The sequence below is a fragment of the Diachasmimorpha longicaudata genome, chromosome 7 (genome assembly GCF_034640455.1).
Source record: "Diachasmimorpha longicaudata isolate KC_UGA_2023 chromosome 7, iyDiaLong2, whole genome shotgun sequence".
In the NCBI taxonomy this organism is placed as follows: domain Eukaryota; kingdom Metazoa; phylum Arthropoda; class Insecta; order Hymenoptera; family Braconidae; genus Diachasmimorpha; species Diachasmimorpha longicaudata.
In genome coordinates this window covers 5,602,909-5,620,069 of record NC_087231.1, presented here as the reverse complement: position 1 = coordinate 5,620,069, position 17,161 = coordinate 5,602,909, and the positions used below count along the sequence as shown (strand labels likewise).

The window sequence follows — 17,161 nt, the reverse complement described above, 5'->3', positions numbered from 1 at the left end:
CACAGTTTCAAAGCTGAGGGGGATAGTCTCGTCGAAGGGACGACTGTACCTGGGCAGGTTTTTCCCTCAGGGTGAGGGATTCCCTAGTCCCTCGGTAAATGCGGTGCAGGTGATTCAGGAGTGGGATAGGAGCAAATCGTAAAGACCACGAAAGATACACGAGGAGAAAATAGAAATAATAGTAAAAATATTTAAAGCTTTCAAGAATTATTCTGTGGTGCGAGAAAACATTCACCATTTCAAATTTCCCCCACACTAATTCAAATAACAAGATGTTCATATTTCCCCGCCCGCTCCTTCGCTGAACAGTTTCAACGAATATAGTTTTGCAAAAATATAAAAAAATATATAATTTGAATGATAATAACTGAACACGAATTTGTTTAAATTCCTATGAATTTATTTTAAAAAATTTTGAAATAGCCACGATATTAAAATTATCATTGCAACCCGGATGGGGCGTGGCCAACTGTAGAACCACTATAAATATTTTCGTCAAAATTAAGCACAGACTCGATCAATCCACCTAATTCCTTGATTATTCGATACACAGAGGCCGACCGACCTCGACGTATGTTCAAACGTTATTTCCATTATTCGTTATTGATTCGTATGTGCATTAAATCTCGTTAATTAGTGAAGCCTATAAGTTAAATCAACTTTATAATTTTCTGAGTGAACCCATTAACTCTTAATTGTGGAAAATAAGTGGGATGCAGAGAAAGAAAGTGAGTCTATTTCCTTGGTTGATGTAGAAAATGTTGGAAGTGAACAAATCTCCGGACTGCGATTGGAATAATGGTGGGGGGTGTTCACAACGCTCACAAGTAGTTAACCGGCAACGAGTACAGGCCCATAGAGCCACGAGGAAAGGTGCCGGTACCATTTCGAGTCGAGAATCAGCAAAGAACGTTACTGTCAGAAGTTTCAATTTATTTGAATTATTCGCGTTAACAAATAGTATTATCACACCTTACATCAGTGTTAAACATCATATTGTCACATGCATGATGGGGATGATGGGGATGTTCAAGTGGTTGAAAAAGTAAGTGTTTTGTGTCAATTTTCAATATCTCGAAATGAAGTTCTGGTTCATTCGATATATTTTTGAGAAGTAGACTATTTAAATTGTTAGTCTGAACTTCGTTGCGGATATAAACGGTACATTGAACGAATGTTCTTTATTCGCAATTCAAATTTCTCTTTGGAGTGAAAAAAAACATCACTTGTGCCGGTTGAGGGTGTTCCGTATTCAGAGCGCTTCGCGTCAAGGGCCGAAGCCAAACAAATGTCTTGACACGTTATTGTTAAATCCAGATGTGAAGATATATCCTAACGCTAGTTTTGCGATAGCAGTGAATTCGAGTAAAGTGTTGGTGTCGATCCGGTAGTTATTAAGAGATAACCCTGCATTTGTGGATAGAAAATTTGTGATAAGGAGATTAAGATTGAATTTATCGGAGTAGTAATGTCGATTATTCAGAGACTCTATTCTGGTAGTATTGTAGAGGCACATTCGTACATAATATCGCAGGCGTGCTGTGCAATTAGGTAATTATAATAATATCATCACGATGTCATGTGTTACTTTTAATGTCGACTCATAGTTGAAAGTTATTGTTGCGTAGGGGAGAATGATTTAGTTGGTTCGATACATGATGGGTCGCGTTGAATTCATTTCTCTTTATTCTATTGTATCGATTTTTATTCAAATTTATTCATGAGTGAGAGGCACTTTGGCAAGCATTATCAGTCTCTTTATTTCTATATCTTGAAGAAGGTCATCCAGTGATAAGACTGGGTGATTACGAAAGAGTTTGTCATGAAAAAAGTCGATAATGATTCAGTGGAGCATTGAAAATATGACGCTTCTTTTCTTATTAAATATTGTTGATAAAAAATGAAGAGAATTCGATTATCCTTCTTTTATGTATGACTAACTTGAAAAGTAATCATCGAGTAAAATTTTTATATTGTTATTTTGCAATTATCCCCTGACATCGACTGTTCGATTTTTTGTTGACAATTGAGCAATAGTAGCACGTCCATTCTCAACATTGTGACTTTGAATTTAATTTGAAATAAAATCCTTTCTGGAGTCTCTCATTCAGGATAGCAAATTAGAATAATTGCAAGAAATATTATCACTAGATCTCAAAATGATTTGATCATATTCGTTCCAATGTCAATCCGACAAGTTTCAATGAATCTTGCCAAATTGAACAGATTGTCAAAGTGTTTATAACTTCGCAGTGGAAATGTCAGAAGTTATTTTCTAACGAAGCAAAGTAAAAATGCTGAAAATGGTCATTTATTAGGTAATTTCTCTCCCCCTTTTTTCTCTGCAGATTCAAAACCCGTATTGAAAAAAAAACAATGGATATATTTTTCTATTCTTCTTCCTTGCAATTAAAGAAAAATATAAAATGTCATAGTCATTCACTGGGCTGAACCAACAAGTTTCATGAGAGGTTCTGTTCTATTAGACCTGAGAAGACATACAGAATGATTTCCAGGTGTAAAATGTCGACAAACTTACAACAGGTAAAAGTGAGCGTCATGGTTGATGCTCGTGGTCGTTAGTTTGCCACTAATCTCGATGTGATTACGGTAACACAGGTATATAAGTTTGTATACACCTCACTGTTTCCAGGACATTCTCAGGCATCACAATAACCCACATTCAAACAGGGTCTTTATTGTCTTCGGGATTCACCACAGCCAAATAAATTGTGTAGACCCACGTTCCCTTCTCCACCATTTACTCCCTCTCTTCCCTACCATCCATTTCTTCTCTCTTTCTCTTGAATGAAAACTATTGAGGAATTTCCCGATCAGACCATTTTCATTTTTACTTTTATTCAACGTCACACCATCAAATTTTACGCTTCTCCACACGGTAGTTTTATTTTCGCAATTCGAAAGTCATTAATGTGTGTCACTTTTTACGTGTTAATGATTTTTTGGAACACTGGAATATCACGCACTTCCCCAACTGTCGACACGAGTCCGTTACTCCAGAAATTATAAAATAATGAATGAAAATTGATGTAATTAGGAAGTGAGGAAAGTCGCAACACTTTCGTGCCACTTATTTGTTCTTATAAACAAATGAATTCATCCTGAAGATTCATTGAATGTAGAAAATGTAAAGTGAGCATGAAAGCTTTATGATATGAGATCCGAAGACTGCGATCTCACCGAGAGACGCGAGATCAGAATCGCAGTCTTCCAGTCCAATGATATAAAATATAAGATGTGACACAGCGATGAAAATATTATTTATCTCGGGATTATAATCATCTTCTTCGCGCCTGGATTATAAAAGTCTTTGTCGAGTAATACATTCATCGCCTAATGACATAATTTACTATTTTTCTACGTGAAAATATCAGCACTCGTGGTGGATTCAAAAGTATCCATCTAAGACTCATCTGATTCGGGCATGACCTAAATAGGTGAAATTTCATCGAGACTGAAAAAAACGAAAGAGACTAATTTTCCGGTTTGAGTGACCGCGGGGAGTTTATTGTTTCTATTTCTAGTGATTTGGAACATTGTCGACATGCTCGGATAAATTCGAGAGACTACACCTAATTGAATATTCCCAGCACGGATCAACTTTTACCGGTACCTGCCTAGTCCCATTGTTATTGTTTGTTTTTTAAACGATTTTTCGACCTTTAACATTTCTGCGCCCATTCCGACTTGCCCAGAATTATCGAACAAGAAATCGATAGCGTTCTAACTCATCACCTCATCCACCGGGAATTGCAACTAATTTTTGCTAGAGAGTAGACACTTTTTTCCGTGCCAGAGGTAACAGCCAATGAATTATACTTTTCTTTGTCAATGGTAGTTTATCTCAGATCTAAAGTACTGTGATTCTCCTCAACGGTTTCTTACTTATGAATGTTACTGATGATTTAAAGACTCTGTAAACTTCTTTCGCTAATTTACGAAAATCAATCATTCTCATTAATGATGGCCGATTCGTTCTAATTGATCAGTGGAAATACCTAGAGTTTTATGAAGATCCGATCTTACCCACGGAACAATACATTATGACAGCATAGGCTGACCCGCGCTCCGCTTTCTAAGCAGAGTAATTACAATTTATCATCGCAAAAGTTGGAACAAAAAATCCTGAGATCAAAAGAGTCCCCACGATTTTTATAAGTTTCTCTTTTTTATGGTCCAAAAATGCCAGAAAGTGATTTGAGCGAATTTTATAAACAATTTCTATTCTAAAAATTTCACAATAGACAGAGAAATAATTTTTGCAATTCAGCTTGTCTAATTCTATCTAATGCAAAAATAAGTGACGAGTTTCAGGTAATTCCAAATCTTTTGGATGCAAATCCTCAGTCTTCTCTATCAAAAATTCTTCAACTAATCGAGTTTTTTAATAACTGAAATAACTAGGTCCGACATTATTCATACACAGGGATAACAGTTCAGTATAAATTACCTAGCCGTTTGGTAATCCTATTGTGTTCCTCATTCGGAGAAAATTACCATAGCTCCGTAAAATTTGTCAACTACTTGGTAACAGTTAGCTAGCCGTTCGAGAATAATTACCCAATTGTTAGATAATGTTAATCTGCAAAAAACATGACATGATTACTAAACCATTAGGTAATTTCTAATGACTTTTTATCTCCATATAGAAATTTTAAAGACTGGGAGAAATTTCAGAGAACTTTTACAATGCCTTCGTCTAAATTTTCGAGCCATGAGTTTCCTCGCGTAAGTGAATGCAATTCTTGCCACAATTTTTTTTTCTAAACTGACCCTCATGATGCTAAAGCTATCATTGGTATAAGAGATTAAAGGATGCGTCAAAATTAAGGAAAATGGAAATTGCCGAGAGACAAAAGTTGACAAAATATGTGACAAACTAGACGCGATAAAGTGGTGTCATCCAAAGGGTTCAAGGTTTTTTCATCCGAAATTTATGTTTCCGCGAATCATTCATTCTACTTTTTAAATGTATACATTCAAAAAGTTGAAATACTTGTTGGTGGAAACAGCACCGGTGTCGTTTCCATACATCGTACTAAAATCCGACCGTTCTCGCTACGAAATACTTCCGATTCCCGGAATTACGTAATGCACAGACCGGATGTTGAAATTCAATGGACAGGATGAGCAAATGGACAGCAAATGCATACAGAACGCCATGTAATTACCAAAATGAAGGGAAAAAAATAAATGAACCTCAACCGAGTGAGTCCAGTGGTTGATTACATTGAGCTCGATAAATAAGCCTAGCTAGAACTCAATTGCGTAAAAAATGTGAACCTTGCATGGTACTAACGCCAGCAACTGTAGTATATGCACTTCAGTCTGTTATGCTCATTGACTTATAAACCGTGACCTTTGCTGTAATAACCTTATTAGCGTAAAATAATATATTTCAATACGGTACAGCTGTGACCGGTATTTTATGAGTGTCTCAATGCCTCGATCGGCTAAACCCTATTATTCCCACTTAATGTGCCAACTTCTACTCGTATAGAATTTTTCTAACATCCGACATCCATTTTGATGGTTTTTTGCAAGCGACCATCAGTGATATTAATTTATTTAAATTGTGTAAATGGCACGAGGGAAAATAAACTCAAATTTTCAAATAATCAAGAGTAATTAACTACAGTAGTTTCAATAAAAGAAAATAAACCAGGTTATCTCTTATGGAATTTAATTTCAAATTGATAAGCCTCGTACTCAGAGACTCCAAAAATGAATACAAAACTAGAAGGCCAATCGCCAATTATGAATAATCGACCTGAGCTAATCATTTACAAATTTGATTGACGTGAGAGGAAAAAGCCTGTCCACCCATTGAAAAAAAAAATAATGAGGCAATGGTGGAAGGATTAACAGTGATTCATGGGTGAAAACAATCCATGGAATTGATTTCCCAATGGAAGAGCTTTCAAAGCTCAGCAATGCCCATTATATCGTCTTTTTTTATTTCAGGGACATCATTCAACGCGATCGGAATCGCCAACCATTGTCACCGAAATTCGATGGCCTCAATAAGTAAGTTTAATGCAGTTTACAATGGTTGCCAGGGGTCAGCATTTTTACGGATAAAAAGAAATAAGTATTTTCCGGGTGGATTCTCTCATGAAGTGAGGGAAATAATTTATCAACCGTTTTAATTGGCCCGTCGTCTAAGCTTTACTCGGGCACATTATACCGAGGAATTAACAGCTGTTCACACGATTTACAATACGCAGGTTCACTTATTTTCCCTTATCAAGGCCGAGTCGTGGAAAAATTCCGACATCGTCAATGCGGAACTTTTTCCCGTAGAAGGTATATTCAATCTAATGAAAATCGCGCAAATGCCAAGTGATTTTCAGATTAATTTAATAGGGGGGTACACTTACCTTTTGTATTGTTGTGTCCCATGGCATGTTCTCCATCTTTACACTTATTTTCAGGTATCTGTGAAGCAAAAAAAAAATATGTTAACAATAATTCCGAATAAGCCGTGGAGACACGAAAATTTAATTTTTTCGTTCATTGAAATCAAAGGAATTATACGTTAGTTATGCCATAAAAACTCAAAAAAAACTTTGAAAAATCTGAAAATATGTAGGAGACAGGGTCTCATGTACCGCCATCATAAAAACAACCACCATTTTAATTGTCCAAGAAGTCAGAGCGAACGACTTGGCGATTAAACGCAAAATATCTCCCATATATTTATCTAAATCTATTTATGCGAATTTCTCTGTTTGATAAACATACCCACACGTCTCCTAGACTCCACAATGAAAAGATTCACAAAACCGTTGCAATGCTTTCATTCGGAACTAAAAATCCACTTTTTGTTGTAATATTACCGCACCGGACCCCCGCGTCCCTCCGCCATTACTGCCGGATTCACACCAACTGCCTCGCGGGAATTCGCATCAATTTCCCTCCAAAAGTGTACAGTCCCGCTAAACTGTACCCCCTTGCGCCCCCTCAAATCGCGAGCGAGTCATCAATTAAAAAGGTGGACGAATCAAACAGGGCTATTCGAACATGGCGCTGCACATCCTCGACCCCCGTCTTTCAAAGCTTTTATGACTGTTCGACAAATATTCACTCGAATCACGTGACGACCTCGTCGGAGGTATTTGTAAACAATTCTCCAGTGACTAGCGATCGTCAAGAGTTTGGCTGCAAGTCCGGACATGTCGTCCTCCTCGTACAATAGTGTCAGCGGCACTTACACGAAAAAGTGCCAAAAAGTTGTGAATTTTCACGGACGAAGTGTTATCGCGACTGCAGTTATAAGAGTGAAGAGTTCTGGATATCAAGGAACCCCCTTAGCACATGAAAACGCCAAAAAGAATGACAAGAGGGCAGCGTACGTTTCGTCCAATGTTAGATTATCTCTACCCCCGACTTTCCAGTCACTATCGTTCAGGAATAATGATAAGTTTATCGCGGATAGTGTGATTATGTGGATTTTCTCACCAAATCTTTCTGCCCTTTTCGAAAGATTATTTAAAATTACTCGGGATCGGTGTGGACTTCCTAACCCTTTACGATGTTTGTTGTTTGTTTGCAGCGAGGCGTATAGAAATGCGATTAAAGCATTTATCGAGAGGCGAAAAAGTCCGAGTGACTCGAACTTCCTTATGGCCACAAACAGCCCAGACAAACTTCGCCTCGATTATCTCATCAAGAAAAATTACGAAAACAGTAAAAATAAGAACAATAATCGACAGGAAATAATGATACCCGGTGTACCATACGTGCCTCCGCCGGATATTGTCGAGATCGGTTGGGTGGCAGGAACTGAGGATCGATACTTGGAACTTATTTATGCAGAATGGAATAATACTAGAGTCTCCTTGAGGCGGCAGATTCACCCAAAATGTAAGAATGCTGTGAAGGCAGATCTTGACGTTCTTCCGTAAGTGAGATTTTATTGGATAATTTTTTTTAATGATTTAATGTAGAGTAGAACCACCACCAGTAGATGGAGAAATTCACCCTGCATTAAATATGAATGAGCTTCAGCTATTTGATAGCATTATTTCATCTTCTGGGAGTTCTTCGTATTTTTCAGACGTATTGTATCTATTTTTTATCGTAACAGAAGGTCTGAAGGTTCTGTCCATCGACTGGTGGTGTTATTTTAGATTTCTGTCATCAAAGATGACCATCAATCATAGGATTATTCAGTATTGACAGGCTCACCGACTTACATTGATTCAAGTGTCAATATCCTCACGAAAATTGGGAGCTAGTGAAATAATTGATGTTAAAATCGCGATTAATGAGGCATTAAATACTTGATAACATGGAAGTACGAGTTATTCACAGCTATCATAAAAATGATTGCGTGAGCTAAAATGAATCATCGAATTTCAAAACTCTTTCAACATAGGGAAATCCGTCACCCGAACGTTTTACTTCTGATGGGAATAACTCAAACTGAAGAGCATGGTATCGTTGCAATTTTCGAACCAGTGGACTGCACTCTTTTCAATTACATACACGAGCAGGGTGAACGACTATCAGTTCAAGGTGTAACAAGATGTATTGGATATTTGGTAGCTGCCCTCAAACACGCCCACATGCGTGGTTACATCCACAGTGCTATAAGCCCCCACTGTGTCTTCCTCGCAACCACGGGGATTGTCAAACTTGGAGGTTGGGAATTAGCCACCAATATCAATGGAGTAAGTCATAAAACTTATTCACTATGAACGACATAAAGATCAATGGGTTCACAATACGGTACGTCGGTGCGTTGTAAAAGCGGCGTACCGACGGTACGCCGGTACGTTGTAGAACACATACAGAACCGGAAATAGATTACGCAAGAATGTCGGATCCGTTCAATGGTGATCAATCGAGAGCCAAACCCTTGAACAAGGATTGTTAGAAAGACACGTTTGAAAATAAAAATTCTTGTCACATAGTAAACTAGATTGAAAAAACGTGACTTCCTAATAGTTCGGTGAAAGTCGTAATGCCTTGAGGGTCAACATTGACAGTAAATGTTCAAGAGAAAGTTATTGTAATTGAATGCATAGAGCATTTGACGCATTAAAGTTATTTTTTAATAGCTTAAGAGATCAACAATTTAGAATTTTTTGGATTCCTTCCATACTATTATGTCATCAACTATTGCAATTGGCTGAATCTCATTTGTTGAGAGAAAAAACGATTTCAGCTCTAATTTCGTTCATAAAGAATTGCGCCGAAACTTTTTTGTTCAGAGATATTTACAAAACATTGGCAAATATATTTTCGATTCATGACCCGTCTCCCCATGTCATCAACCTTTAATTGTCAAATCATTTTCATTATTCATTAAAATGATATAAGAATGTAATTAATTCCAGCCAAAACAGTTTTGCGATTACGAGGATCATCTACGGTCAGAGATCTACAGGTGGCAGGCACCTGAACTCTTCAGTGGTCATGAGGTCTCAGCAGCTACCGATGTTTACAGCCTGGTACTTTTAATATGGGAGATGTGCACGATGAATATACCCTGGAACAACCTGACTAAGACAGAATTAGAAGAGCAGTACATGCACTACAAAAAAAGAATCATAATCGACATCTACGACTTCCCTGCCCTCCTCAACAATCTACTCGATGAAGGCCTCCAAGTGGACGTCACCAAACGCACCTTGGACATGCCGAAGTTAAGCAGATACCTCCAGAGACTGGACATGCAGTACGAGGATGTCGAGCCTATGTTCATCGAGCAAATAACGAAGAAAACACCCAGAACTCCTCCGACTTGTAAATCACCAGTTGTTACTAAATGCACATCAACAGAGCCTCCAAGGCGTATCACAAGACAATCCGTGGCTTATCAAACGATGGCAAGTGAGAGGAAGCATCCCCCTGATTCCACCGAAACTCTAGATATGTTGGATGAAGTGCTTAAATCCGCAAGTGTTAAAAATGCAAATATCATCAGCAAACACATGAGAACTGACCCCAACAAAACTCGAGATTTAGAAGTCAGGACGACTTCACACACAGCAGAGACCACTGATTCACGTAAAACAGCCCCTAGCGATCCCAGAGTAAACATAAAGAAATTGAAAGAAACCCTAGCGAGTCAACGAGAGACATTTTTCTATGGACCCAACTCCGGCCATTGCTCCGCCACAGACAGCGGAGAGAACGTAAAATCGAAAATGTTAAAACAAATCAGAAGTAAGGATTACGAGCCACACAAGCCAGCCAGTCACAAAATCGCACTAGATGTGAAATTGAACAGATCTCCAAGTCAATACGATACCTATAGGAAATCTACCAATACGAAAACACATAAACCTTATTCCTGTGTTCCGACTCCCATCAGAGGTGCTATAATACAGCGCCAAGTTTTGAATCCCGATTCAAACAGTTTCTTCGCCGCATCATTATGGAGAAAAGAGAAAGAGATTTGTATCTCAAAAATGAACAAAAGTAATCCAGTAGAATATCGGCCTGTCTACTTGCCTAATGGAACGATAAACAAAGAGACCAAGTCATCATCCGACAGTAATGATACTTACAGTCTTAACAAAAGTAATGATTCAGAAAATAAACAGACTTTCACCATTTCTGATGTGTCTCAGAACTTGACAGGCAGTACAATGACCAGAAGTGTATCCCTTCGAGACCTCCACGATGCATTGCACAGAGCAACTGACATCGTCAAATCTACAAGTCCAAAAACTTCAACAACTACGCCAGTACCAGTCTCCTTCGCATCGAATGATTCATCTCCATTCAGGAGCCCAAAAAGCTTTGGTGATGATGTTATTAATACAAAGGAAAATGAGTCAGTGTTCGAGGAGCTTTACAAGTTAAATGAAATGTCTGATGAGGAAATCCAGAGCATTGAGAGATCAGGAAGTGGAGATAAATTTGTGGTTAAATATAAGGATGACACAACTAGCGAGGGAGAGGTGAAAGGTAAAGACGAAAGGGACGCAGATAAATGCCACAAATGTACGAGTCCTCAATGCGTGTCTTCTGAGCTGTCCAAAAAACTCTTTCATTGCACCTGCATTTCTGAAAAATCTATTGAACAGGATCAGGCAAACTCAGAGAAGGATAAGAGTGTACTCCATCAGCCTGTCACTGCCGGAGAACGACTCGGAGTTTGTAAACCCCTTTCTGCGTGTAATTCAACGACTGAGATTAAGGATGGTGATAATGACGATGATGCAACACTTGTCATGTTTCGAAATAAATGCAATGACAAGGAATACGTCTCCTCCTCGAAGACGAATTTGGCTAGAAGACGATCACTGCCAGCTCACCTAGGACAATTACGAAGCCTGCTTACTAATCCACTGGGCAGGATACCTATTAGAAGGGTTGACCATCCAGACAATACAGTTGAAGACATCTACATTGACGATGAGTTCGGAGACAATCTGGCGGTTAATATGGTACTCTTAGATGAAAATGAATCAGCAGACTGCGAAGAATTCAATTACGACCTTATTCAAACCCCTTTTGGGTCTCCTGAGTGCCCTATATACTCAAACTCATTTATACCTTGAACTCCAAAGCATAATTTTCGAATCTACAATTAATTCATTATTTTACAGATAATCACGAATCAATCATTTATTAATCATTTCATCACTTCACTGATTTCCAATTCCTTTGGAAGATACATTAAAAATTATTTCTTTTTCACTCGAAATTCAGCCAAAATGAGTAGTATAGCAGTCTAGGCTGCTCGCTAGTTTTATTTTGATAATTTCTCGACCATTCCCTAGTAGGTGTTCATGTTGCTCATTTTTCGACGCACTTCATAGTTGATATGGTACGTCCCACGGACAACGAAACAGTAAATGATTTTAAACGTCATTGGAAAATTCGCTGCCTCGGGTAAGTCTCTCTCGAAAATATTGATTATCGAATCAATGAGAATGTGCCGTTAGAATCGATAAAAGTGGAGGGACACTGTTCAATGAGGCTTATAGATAAATGTATCCGGATATTGCTCATTGCACTCAACTTGGCCAAAATTCGAGTGGAAAAATAATTCCTCAAGTACCACTTATGATTTACAACTAATTGGCTATTTTCCGCATTCGTGTCTGGTTAGAAATAAGTGTGTTAAATATTGCCGAAAAATCTATTGTGCTGCGCACTCGGGACTTTCGATTATATTTTATACACTCGTTCCTAAGCAATAGAGCTATCGGAAAATATTCCCTAAGTTTATGATACTAATGGTATTGCCAAGTCTTGCTGAATATTTAAAGACTGCCATGACATCTGTAATGAATAATGTTCTGTCGTGTTTTACAAATTTAAAGTCAATGAAGCACAATTTTTCAATAGTTTCTTCATTGCAATTTTCGAAACGAATGATTTTTATTATATGACTCCAAAGTTCAATGTTTTATTTTGTTTTCAATGTGTCCGTACATATGCCATAACAAGTTGTTTCTTGATTTATTCGGCCATTGCTGCACTATGCTCAGCGTTACAAAAACAACATGACAGATTATTATTTCGTATCACAAGAAGATATAAATTTCACTTTTTTATTTTCCATTGACTTCTTAAAAAACAGTATTAATGAATAGATCAAAATACAGAACAGTGACATCATTATGCATACACTTGTGATATAAAAAGGAAGAAGAAAATAAAGATTTTCAATTCACCAGTATAAGAATAATCTTTAGATTCTCGTGATGGCAAAAGCACATCCCTATTTCTCAAGGCCTCAATTCCTTTTTTCAACGTTCTACATCAAGCCTGCCTATTGTAATGAAATATGAAAGGATATAAATTAAATATATTTTTTATTACTCACAAATGAAAGTAGTGAATAGTACAAAAAGTGTAGCAAATATAAATTAGACAAGAGCAATTTATTCAAAACAACAGCATCGATATGAATTTGATTGGGAGCAAATTGAGGTGAAACAATTTCGAATTGACAACGAAAAATGAGGAATATCTATATCTATATTACATAGAGTAGTCATTAGAAGCGTCGTAGACCCCAATTTTTCATCTCACTCAATGCGCGTTCATTCTGCAGAGCCTCAACAATGTGTGTGGCTTGATTGGAAGCTGACTAGAAACTTTTAAATAGCTAATCCAAAGACAGAAACGATGCAGTACATCGTCTTGTTCTCCCAACGTACTGTGCAACTGCCATCAGTTGCATTATCCCAAAAACACGAACTCGCTGTGTGCAATCCTGCTCCATTTTTTTGCATAATCGTGCATGTAACTACAATAAAAGAAATTTGTTAAAGAATTACAGCTGTAGATAGGGAATATGGGGCGAGATAGATTTGTGATTTTCAAATTTGTTATCATCTAAGCTCGAATATTATTCATTTTTTATGTTAGCTGAATCCATTATGGTACAAAAATAGAAAATAAAAAATCTGCATAATATTGCAAGATGGAGCATCTAACTTTGCATCGGATGAAGAAAATTGATTTTATTTTCAGATCATTAATTCATTATTGGTGGCAACAGACCACGCTCATTGAAAAATATATTCAGAGAGCATATCATGAAATCCACCAGATAAGTCATAAATGAATTCTCAAAAAGAAATCCAGCACACACGTGACTCCAGACATTGACACATTCCTAAGTACAGACATTTAAGAACCAACCGTCCAGACTTTATAAACTTTATTTGATTTCATATCTTACTTAGTGAATTGTGTTTGCAATACTGTTTGAGTTATGACAGATACATACCAATATATTTATAAGGTTTTTGCAATTTCGTAAGGCTTGCTAGACATCCCTCAACTACGTTCGACGTCCACTGGCTAACTTTATTGTGTGCGTATGCATCACCACCGATGGATACCTCAATAGCCTCCTTGATGATTTTGCTCACATCGTCAACAACAAATTGTGTCTGTCAAAAAACAAAGAAGTTCATAAAATTCTAAATTAATGACAAGAGTCTCATTGGAATCACTTACTTCTTCCTGTGTGTCCTCCATATTTAAATCCTTCCAAAACCTCTTCAATTTTTTATTTCCCAGAAAGCAGATCTCTCACACCTACACCTGCTTGGTTATGCCTGAACCAAAGCACCTTCGATTTTGTTTAATCCTTCAGCTATCGGAGAAAATCCCAAATTATTTTCACTTTTGGATTAAACGACACTAGAAGTTCTTCTGAGAAACAAAACACACCTTTATTCCATATAAGGATTGAAAATAAATAAGTTTGACACGTTTAAAGTCCACAAACGCCCAAGGTCCCACTGTAGCCGCACCAATCAACCTCAGCATTCACCATCTATTCCCAGACGAATTCTCATCCAGGAACGACACAATCTACAATCACTCGAATAACAATACCAACGAATCATTAGATTTTACACGTAAATTTAAAAATCAGTTGATTTCTACAGTATTCGCATGTAGATAGCCGACATGCAGGTGATTGCTTGTCGATAAATGAATGAATTCTATAGTTTGTACCCGTTTATGCTGAGTTGATGCTATTTTCAATGAATAACTAGGAATTAAATATGAGTTTGACTAACAGATTATTAAAAATGGATATTCTTCAATGGTTTCACTTCATATTGATAGAGCATCGTTTGCAGTTGAATAATTTATTATTTGTCCAATTATTGGTTGATGGAAGATGTGACTCACAAAAGTCACTACCTATACGATTTATTTAAAAATAAATGAGAAACTAACGAAACAGTATAAGCTCAATACAAACATATGCAAACCTAATGCAAACGACAGAATTAGTTCACTTTGTAAAAAGATATCACTTGACGGCTATTTACATACAAATCTTTTTTTCGCTGCCAGCTGCCAGAATAGATGGTGGCGCTTTCCGTCGGTGGGGTCAGTAATAATATTGACGTGAGATTCTACGTTAGTCTATCCTCTTTTCCAAAATAAGGTATAAGTACCTCGGGACGCCGTGCTTACCTCTGCTTTTGGTTTCACAATACCTCTTCTCTCCATTCTACTTTACCAGTGACTCGCGACTCGTGACAGTGATCACAGCGTTCCTTGTTCCAATGGTGGAATGCATTTTGCCAAACACCATCAGCGGTCGGCAACCTACATACGAATTCTCGAAGGTAAAGCAGAAAACATCATGGAAAACTCGAAAAGCAACGATGAGACCGTCATCTATCTCTGATCATGAGAATCTGCACGCTGCCGGCCCCCCATAGCCGACCATAACCTCCAATTCCGTGAATTGAATGCAGATATAAAATTACATAAACAAAACTCCATTCAGACTATTGTCAAATTTGTTCCATCAACCAACCTAATAACATAACCTTTGAACAATGTTTGGATTATCATTGAGGCGTCAGACGTTCAACCTTTCTCAAATAATTAGAAGATACCACAATGAATCCCCGAGCGATCGTGAACGCTGGGCAGACATGGATGACGACGAGAAGGCAAAAGTTATGAAAGTTAAGAAATTGAAGGCTTGGAAACCACCCATGATCTCAGAGCACCACGCTGTGCAACTCGTCACTGTTGATATCGGCAAACTGGGTGTCTTTCAACATAAGGTCAGCTTAAAGTGGACGGACTGGATCGCTTGGTGGAGGAAGAAGCAATTAGAGTACCTAAGGTGGAGTCAGAGGTACATTGCAGAGCGTCATGAAATCTTGGGAAATGACTTGGCTCTTGCTCACTTCCTCCTCCACAGAAATGGAAAAATCCGGAGAAAGGGTTCCAAGGAGTACATGCTACCTGACATGGCAGTGGACCTGCCGTGTAAGTTCGATCCCACCTGGTTCCTCGAGGAAATTGATGCCAGTGGAACGGAAGTATGTTACGAAGGTCTTGACAACTTTGCTAATATCCCAAGACTGAAAATAGCGGCTTTTAGAAACTGTCGATACTTCGATGAGTGGTGTTTGGAGAAGTTCGTCGCTCTCTGCCCAAATCTTGAGATTCTTGACATCTCTGAGAACGAGCAGATCACTGAAAGGGGATTAGAGGGACTTTACAGAGCATGGAATCTCAAAAAACTTATTGTCACGAATTGGGGACATGGAGCAGCATTCGAATTGACTTGTCTACTCTTGCAAGAAGCTCTACCTCAATTAAACTTGGAAATTAAGATACCCAATAGTGCGGATGAATCAACTGTCAACGCAAGTTGATGTGCTACTCCAAAAAAGGAGAGTAAGTGGTGGGTGTAAGCATAACTGCTATTATTTTTTGGCTCTGCGATGACTTGTTCAATTTAGAAAAATTCAGTCAGTATAGTAGTGCCCAATGGACCCTGACAGACACTCAGTGATTGATATATTTAAATGTTGTGTAGCCTCTTGCTTCGTGTAAATATGGTATTAAATGTTGAATAAGATTCCGAAGATCGTGAATAAACTTATATCGAATTTATTATCAATTTCTTACACTGTGACAAATATTATTTTTCTCTCTAAGACGTTTTCTGTAATGAAGTTCAACTTTGTTAGCTACTCCGTAACTCTTTATATTTTCTTTATCGTTATTGAGGGGAATTTGATCGAAATAAATGTGGTATTTTTTCCACACGTGTTTCCAGCTTATTTTCTTATGAACTTTTTCTCGTTTCAATGATAAATTTGTTTGGCATTCAATTGCTTTCTTGAGATCAAGTACTGTTGTGCTGTGTGGTGCAATCTGAAAACAGAATAATTTCAAGTTATCATCTCAATTTAATTGAAAAAATATTTCGCGCAGGAAAGTGCATAATTACCACTATGGCCAGTCTTGGAAGTTTTCCTCGGTTCAAGTAGACAGTTATTGCCTGTCCCTGTGCAACTGCAGTTTGCGCTTTTATCTCCTCAACTGTTGCATCTGACGGAAGTCCACGAAACAATGGATCACTCTCGATGATTTTATAAATAGCTTCCCTCGTTAAATTCACCAATTCCTCATGACTAAACTCCATTCTCAGGTCTCTCATTTTCCTGTGGAATATTTTCACCTAGCATATTGCAAAATGTTTGGTACAAGTACGAGCGCTACCTATCGGGGAACTTTACAACCCCATTTTCTCGTTATGCGCATGAGTTATAGCCCCAAATTTGGCGGTAGAACCCTAATGGCCCGGCCGCTACCACGTGACACATTACCTAAAAATCCCCAAACCCAAAAATGTCCTTAAAAAATAAAAAAAAAGAACTATTGATTT

The 17,161-nt window shown here is 37.8% G+C and overlaps 4 protein-coding genes across 10 annotated transcripts; 2 read left to right on the top strand and 2 right to left on the bottom strand.

Moving 5' to 3' along the window:
• Window positions 1–525: 525 nt before the first annotated feature.
• On the top strand, window positions 526–12,676 carry LOC135164242 (uncharacterized). 6 transcript variants are annotated; one of them, XM_064124410.1, is made up of 5 exons: window positions 527–728; window positions 5,986–6,048; window positions 7,577–7,924; window positions 8,402–8,696; window positions 9,366–12,676. In XM_064124410.1, the coding sequence occupies exons 3-5, from the start codon at window positions 7,647–7,649 to the stop codon at window positions 11,538–11,540; spliced, it is 2,748 nt and encodes a 915-aa protein (XP_063980480.1). In that variant the 5' UTR covers window positions 527–728; window positions 5,986–6,048; window positions 7,577–7,646; the 3' UTR covers window positions 11,541–12,676. The 6 variants fall into 6 exon arrangements, with proteins under 6 accessions (XP_063980481.1, XP_063980480.1, XP_063980476.1 ...); XM_064124406.1 differs by lacking the exon at window positions 527–728 and adding an exon at window positions 735–1,045; XM_064124408.1 differs by lacking the exon at window positions 527–728 and adding an exon at window positions 1,154–1,551.
• A 110-nt stretch (window positions 12,677–12,786) lies between these two features.
• LOC135164257 (dynein light chain Tctex-type) lies at window positions 12,787–14,438 on the bottom strand. Of its 2 annotated transcripts, XM_064124432.1 has the most exons (4): window positions 14,176–14,436; window positions 13,960–14,098; window positions 13,727–13,892; window positions 12,787–13,240 (listed from the first exon to the last, which is right to left on the bottom strand). In XM_064124432.1, the coding sequence occupies exons 2-4, from the start codon at window positions 13,978–13,980 to the stop codon at window positions 13,092–13,094; spliced, it is 336 nt and encodes a 111-aa protein (XP_063980502.1). In that variant the 5' UTR covers window positions 13,981–14,098; window positions 14,176–14,436; the 3' UTR covers window positions 12,787–13,091. The 2 variants fall into 2 exon arrangements, with proteins under 2 accessions (XP_063980502.1, XP_063980501.1); XM_064124431.1 differs by having other exon boundaries at window positions 13,960–14,438.
• A 702-nt stretch (window positions 14,439–15,140) lies between these two features.
• On the top strand, window positions 15,141–16,386 carry LOC135164254 (distal membrane-arm assembly complex protein 2). Its single transcript, XM_064124427.1, has one exon. The coding sequence runs from the start codon at window positions 15,309–15,311 to the stop codon at window positions 16,140–16,142; it is 834 nt and encodes a 277-aa protein (XP_063980497.1). The 5' UTR covers window positions 15,141–15,308; the 3' UTR covers window positions 16,143–16,386.
• Window positions 16,365–16,971, bottom strand: LOC135164255 (U11/U12 small nuclear ribonucleoprotein 25 kDa protein-like). Its single transcript, XM_064124429.1, has 2 exons — window positions 16,724–16,971; window positions 16,365–16,647 (listed from the first exon to the last, which is right to left on the bottom strand). The coding sequence occupies exons 1-2, from the start codon at window positions 16,931–16,933 to the stop codon at window positions 16,387–16,389; spliced, it is 471 nt and encodes a 156-aa protein (XP_063980499.1). The 5' UTR covers window positions 16,934–16,971; the 3' UTR covers window positions 16,365–16,386.
• Between the last annotated feature and the right edge of the window lie 190 nt (window positions 16,972–17,161).

What these genes read in the sequence shown, in the direction of transcription:
- LOC135164254 (XM_064124427.1), top strand. Translation starts at nt 15,309, where the DNA reads ATGTTTGGATTATCATTGAGGCGTCAGACGTTCAACCTTTCTCAAATA.
- LOC135164242 (XM_064124406.1), top strand. Translation starts at nt 759, where the DNA reads ATGTTGGAAGTGAACAAATCTCCGGACTGCGATTGGAATAATGGTGGG. An exon ending in AAATTCGATGGCCTCAATAA is followed by an intron (nt 6,049 to 7,576) that starts GTAAGTTTAATG and finishes GTTTGTTTGCAG; the next exon opens with CGAGGCGTATAGAAATGCGA. An exon ending in TAGCCACCAATATCAATGGA is followed by an intron (nt 8,697 to 9,365) that starts GTAAGTCATAAA and finishes AATTAATTCCAG; the next exon opens with CCAAAACAGTTTTGCGATTA.
- LOC135164255 (XM_064124429.1), bottom strand. Translation starts at nt 16,933, where the DNA reads ATGAGAGACCTGAGAATGGAGTTTAGTCATGAGGAATTGGTGAATTTA. An exon ending in TTCCAAGACTGGCCATAGTG is followed by an intron (nt 16,648 to 16,723) that starts GTAATTATGCAC and finishes TTCTGTTTTCAG; the next exon opens with ATTGCACCACACAGCACAAC.
- LOC135164257 (XM_064124431.1), bottom strand. Translation starts at nt 13,980, where the DNA reads ATGGAGGACACACAGGAAGAA. An exon ending in TGGAGGACACACAGGAAGAA is followed by an intron (nt 13,893 to 13,959) that starts GTAAGTGATTCC and finishes GTTTTTTGACAG; the next exon opens with ACACAATTTGTTGTTGACGA. An exon ending in AAAACCTTATAAATATATTG is followed by an intron (nt 13,241 to 13,726) that starts GTATGTATCTGT and finishes CTTTTATTGTAG; the next exon opens with TTACATGCACGATTATGCAA.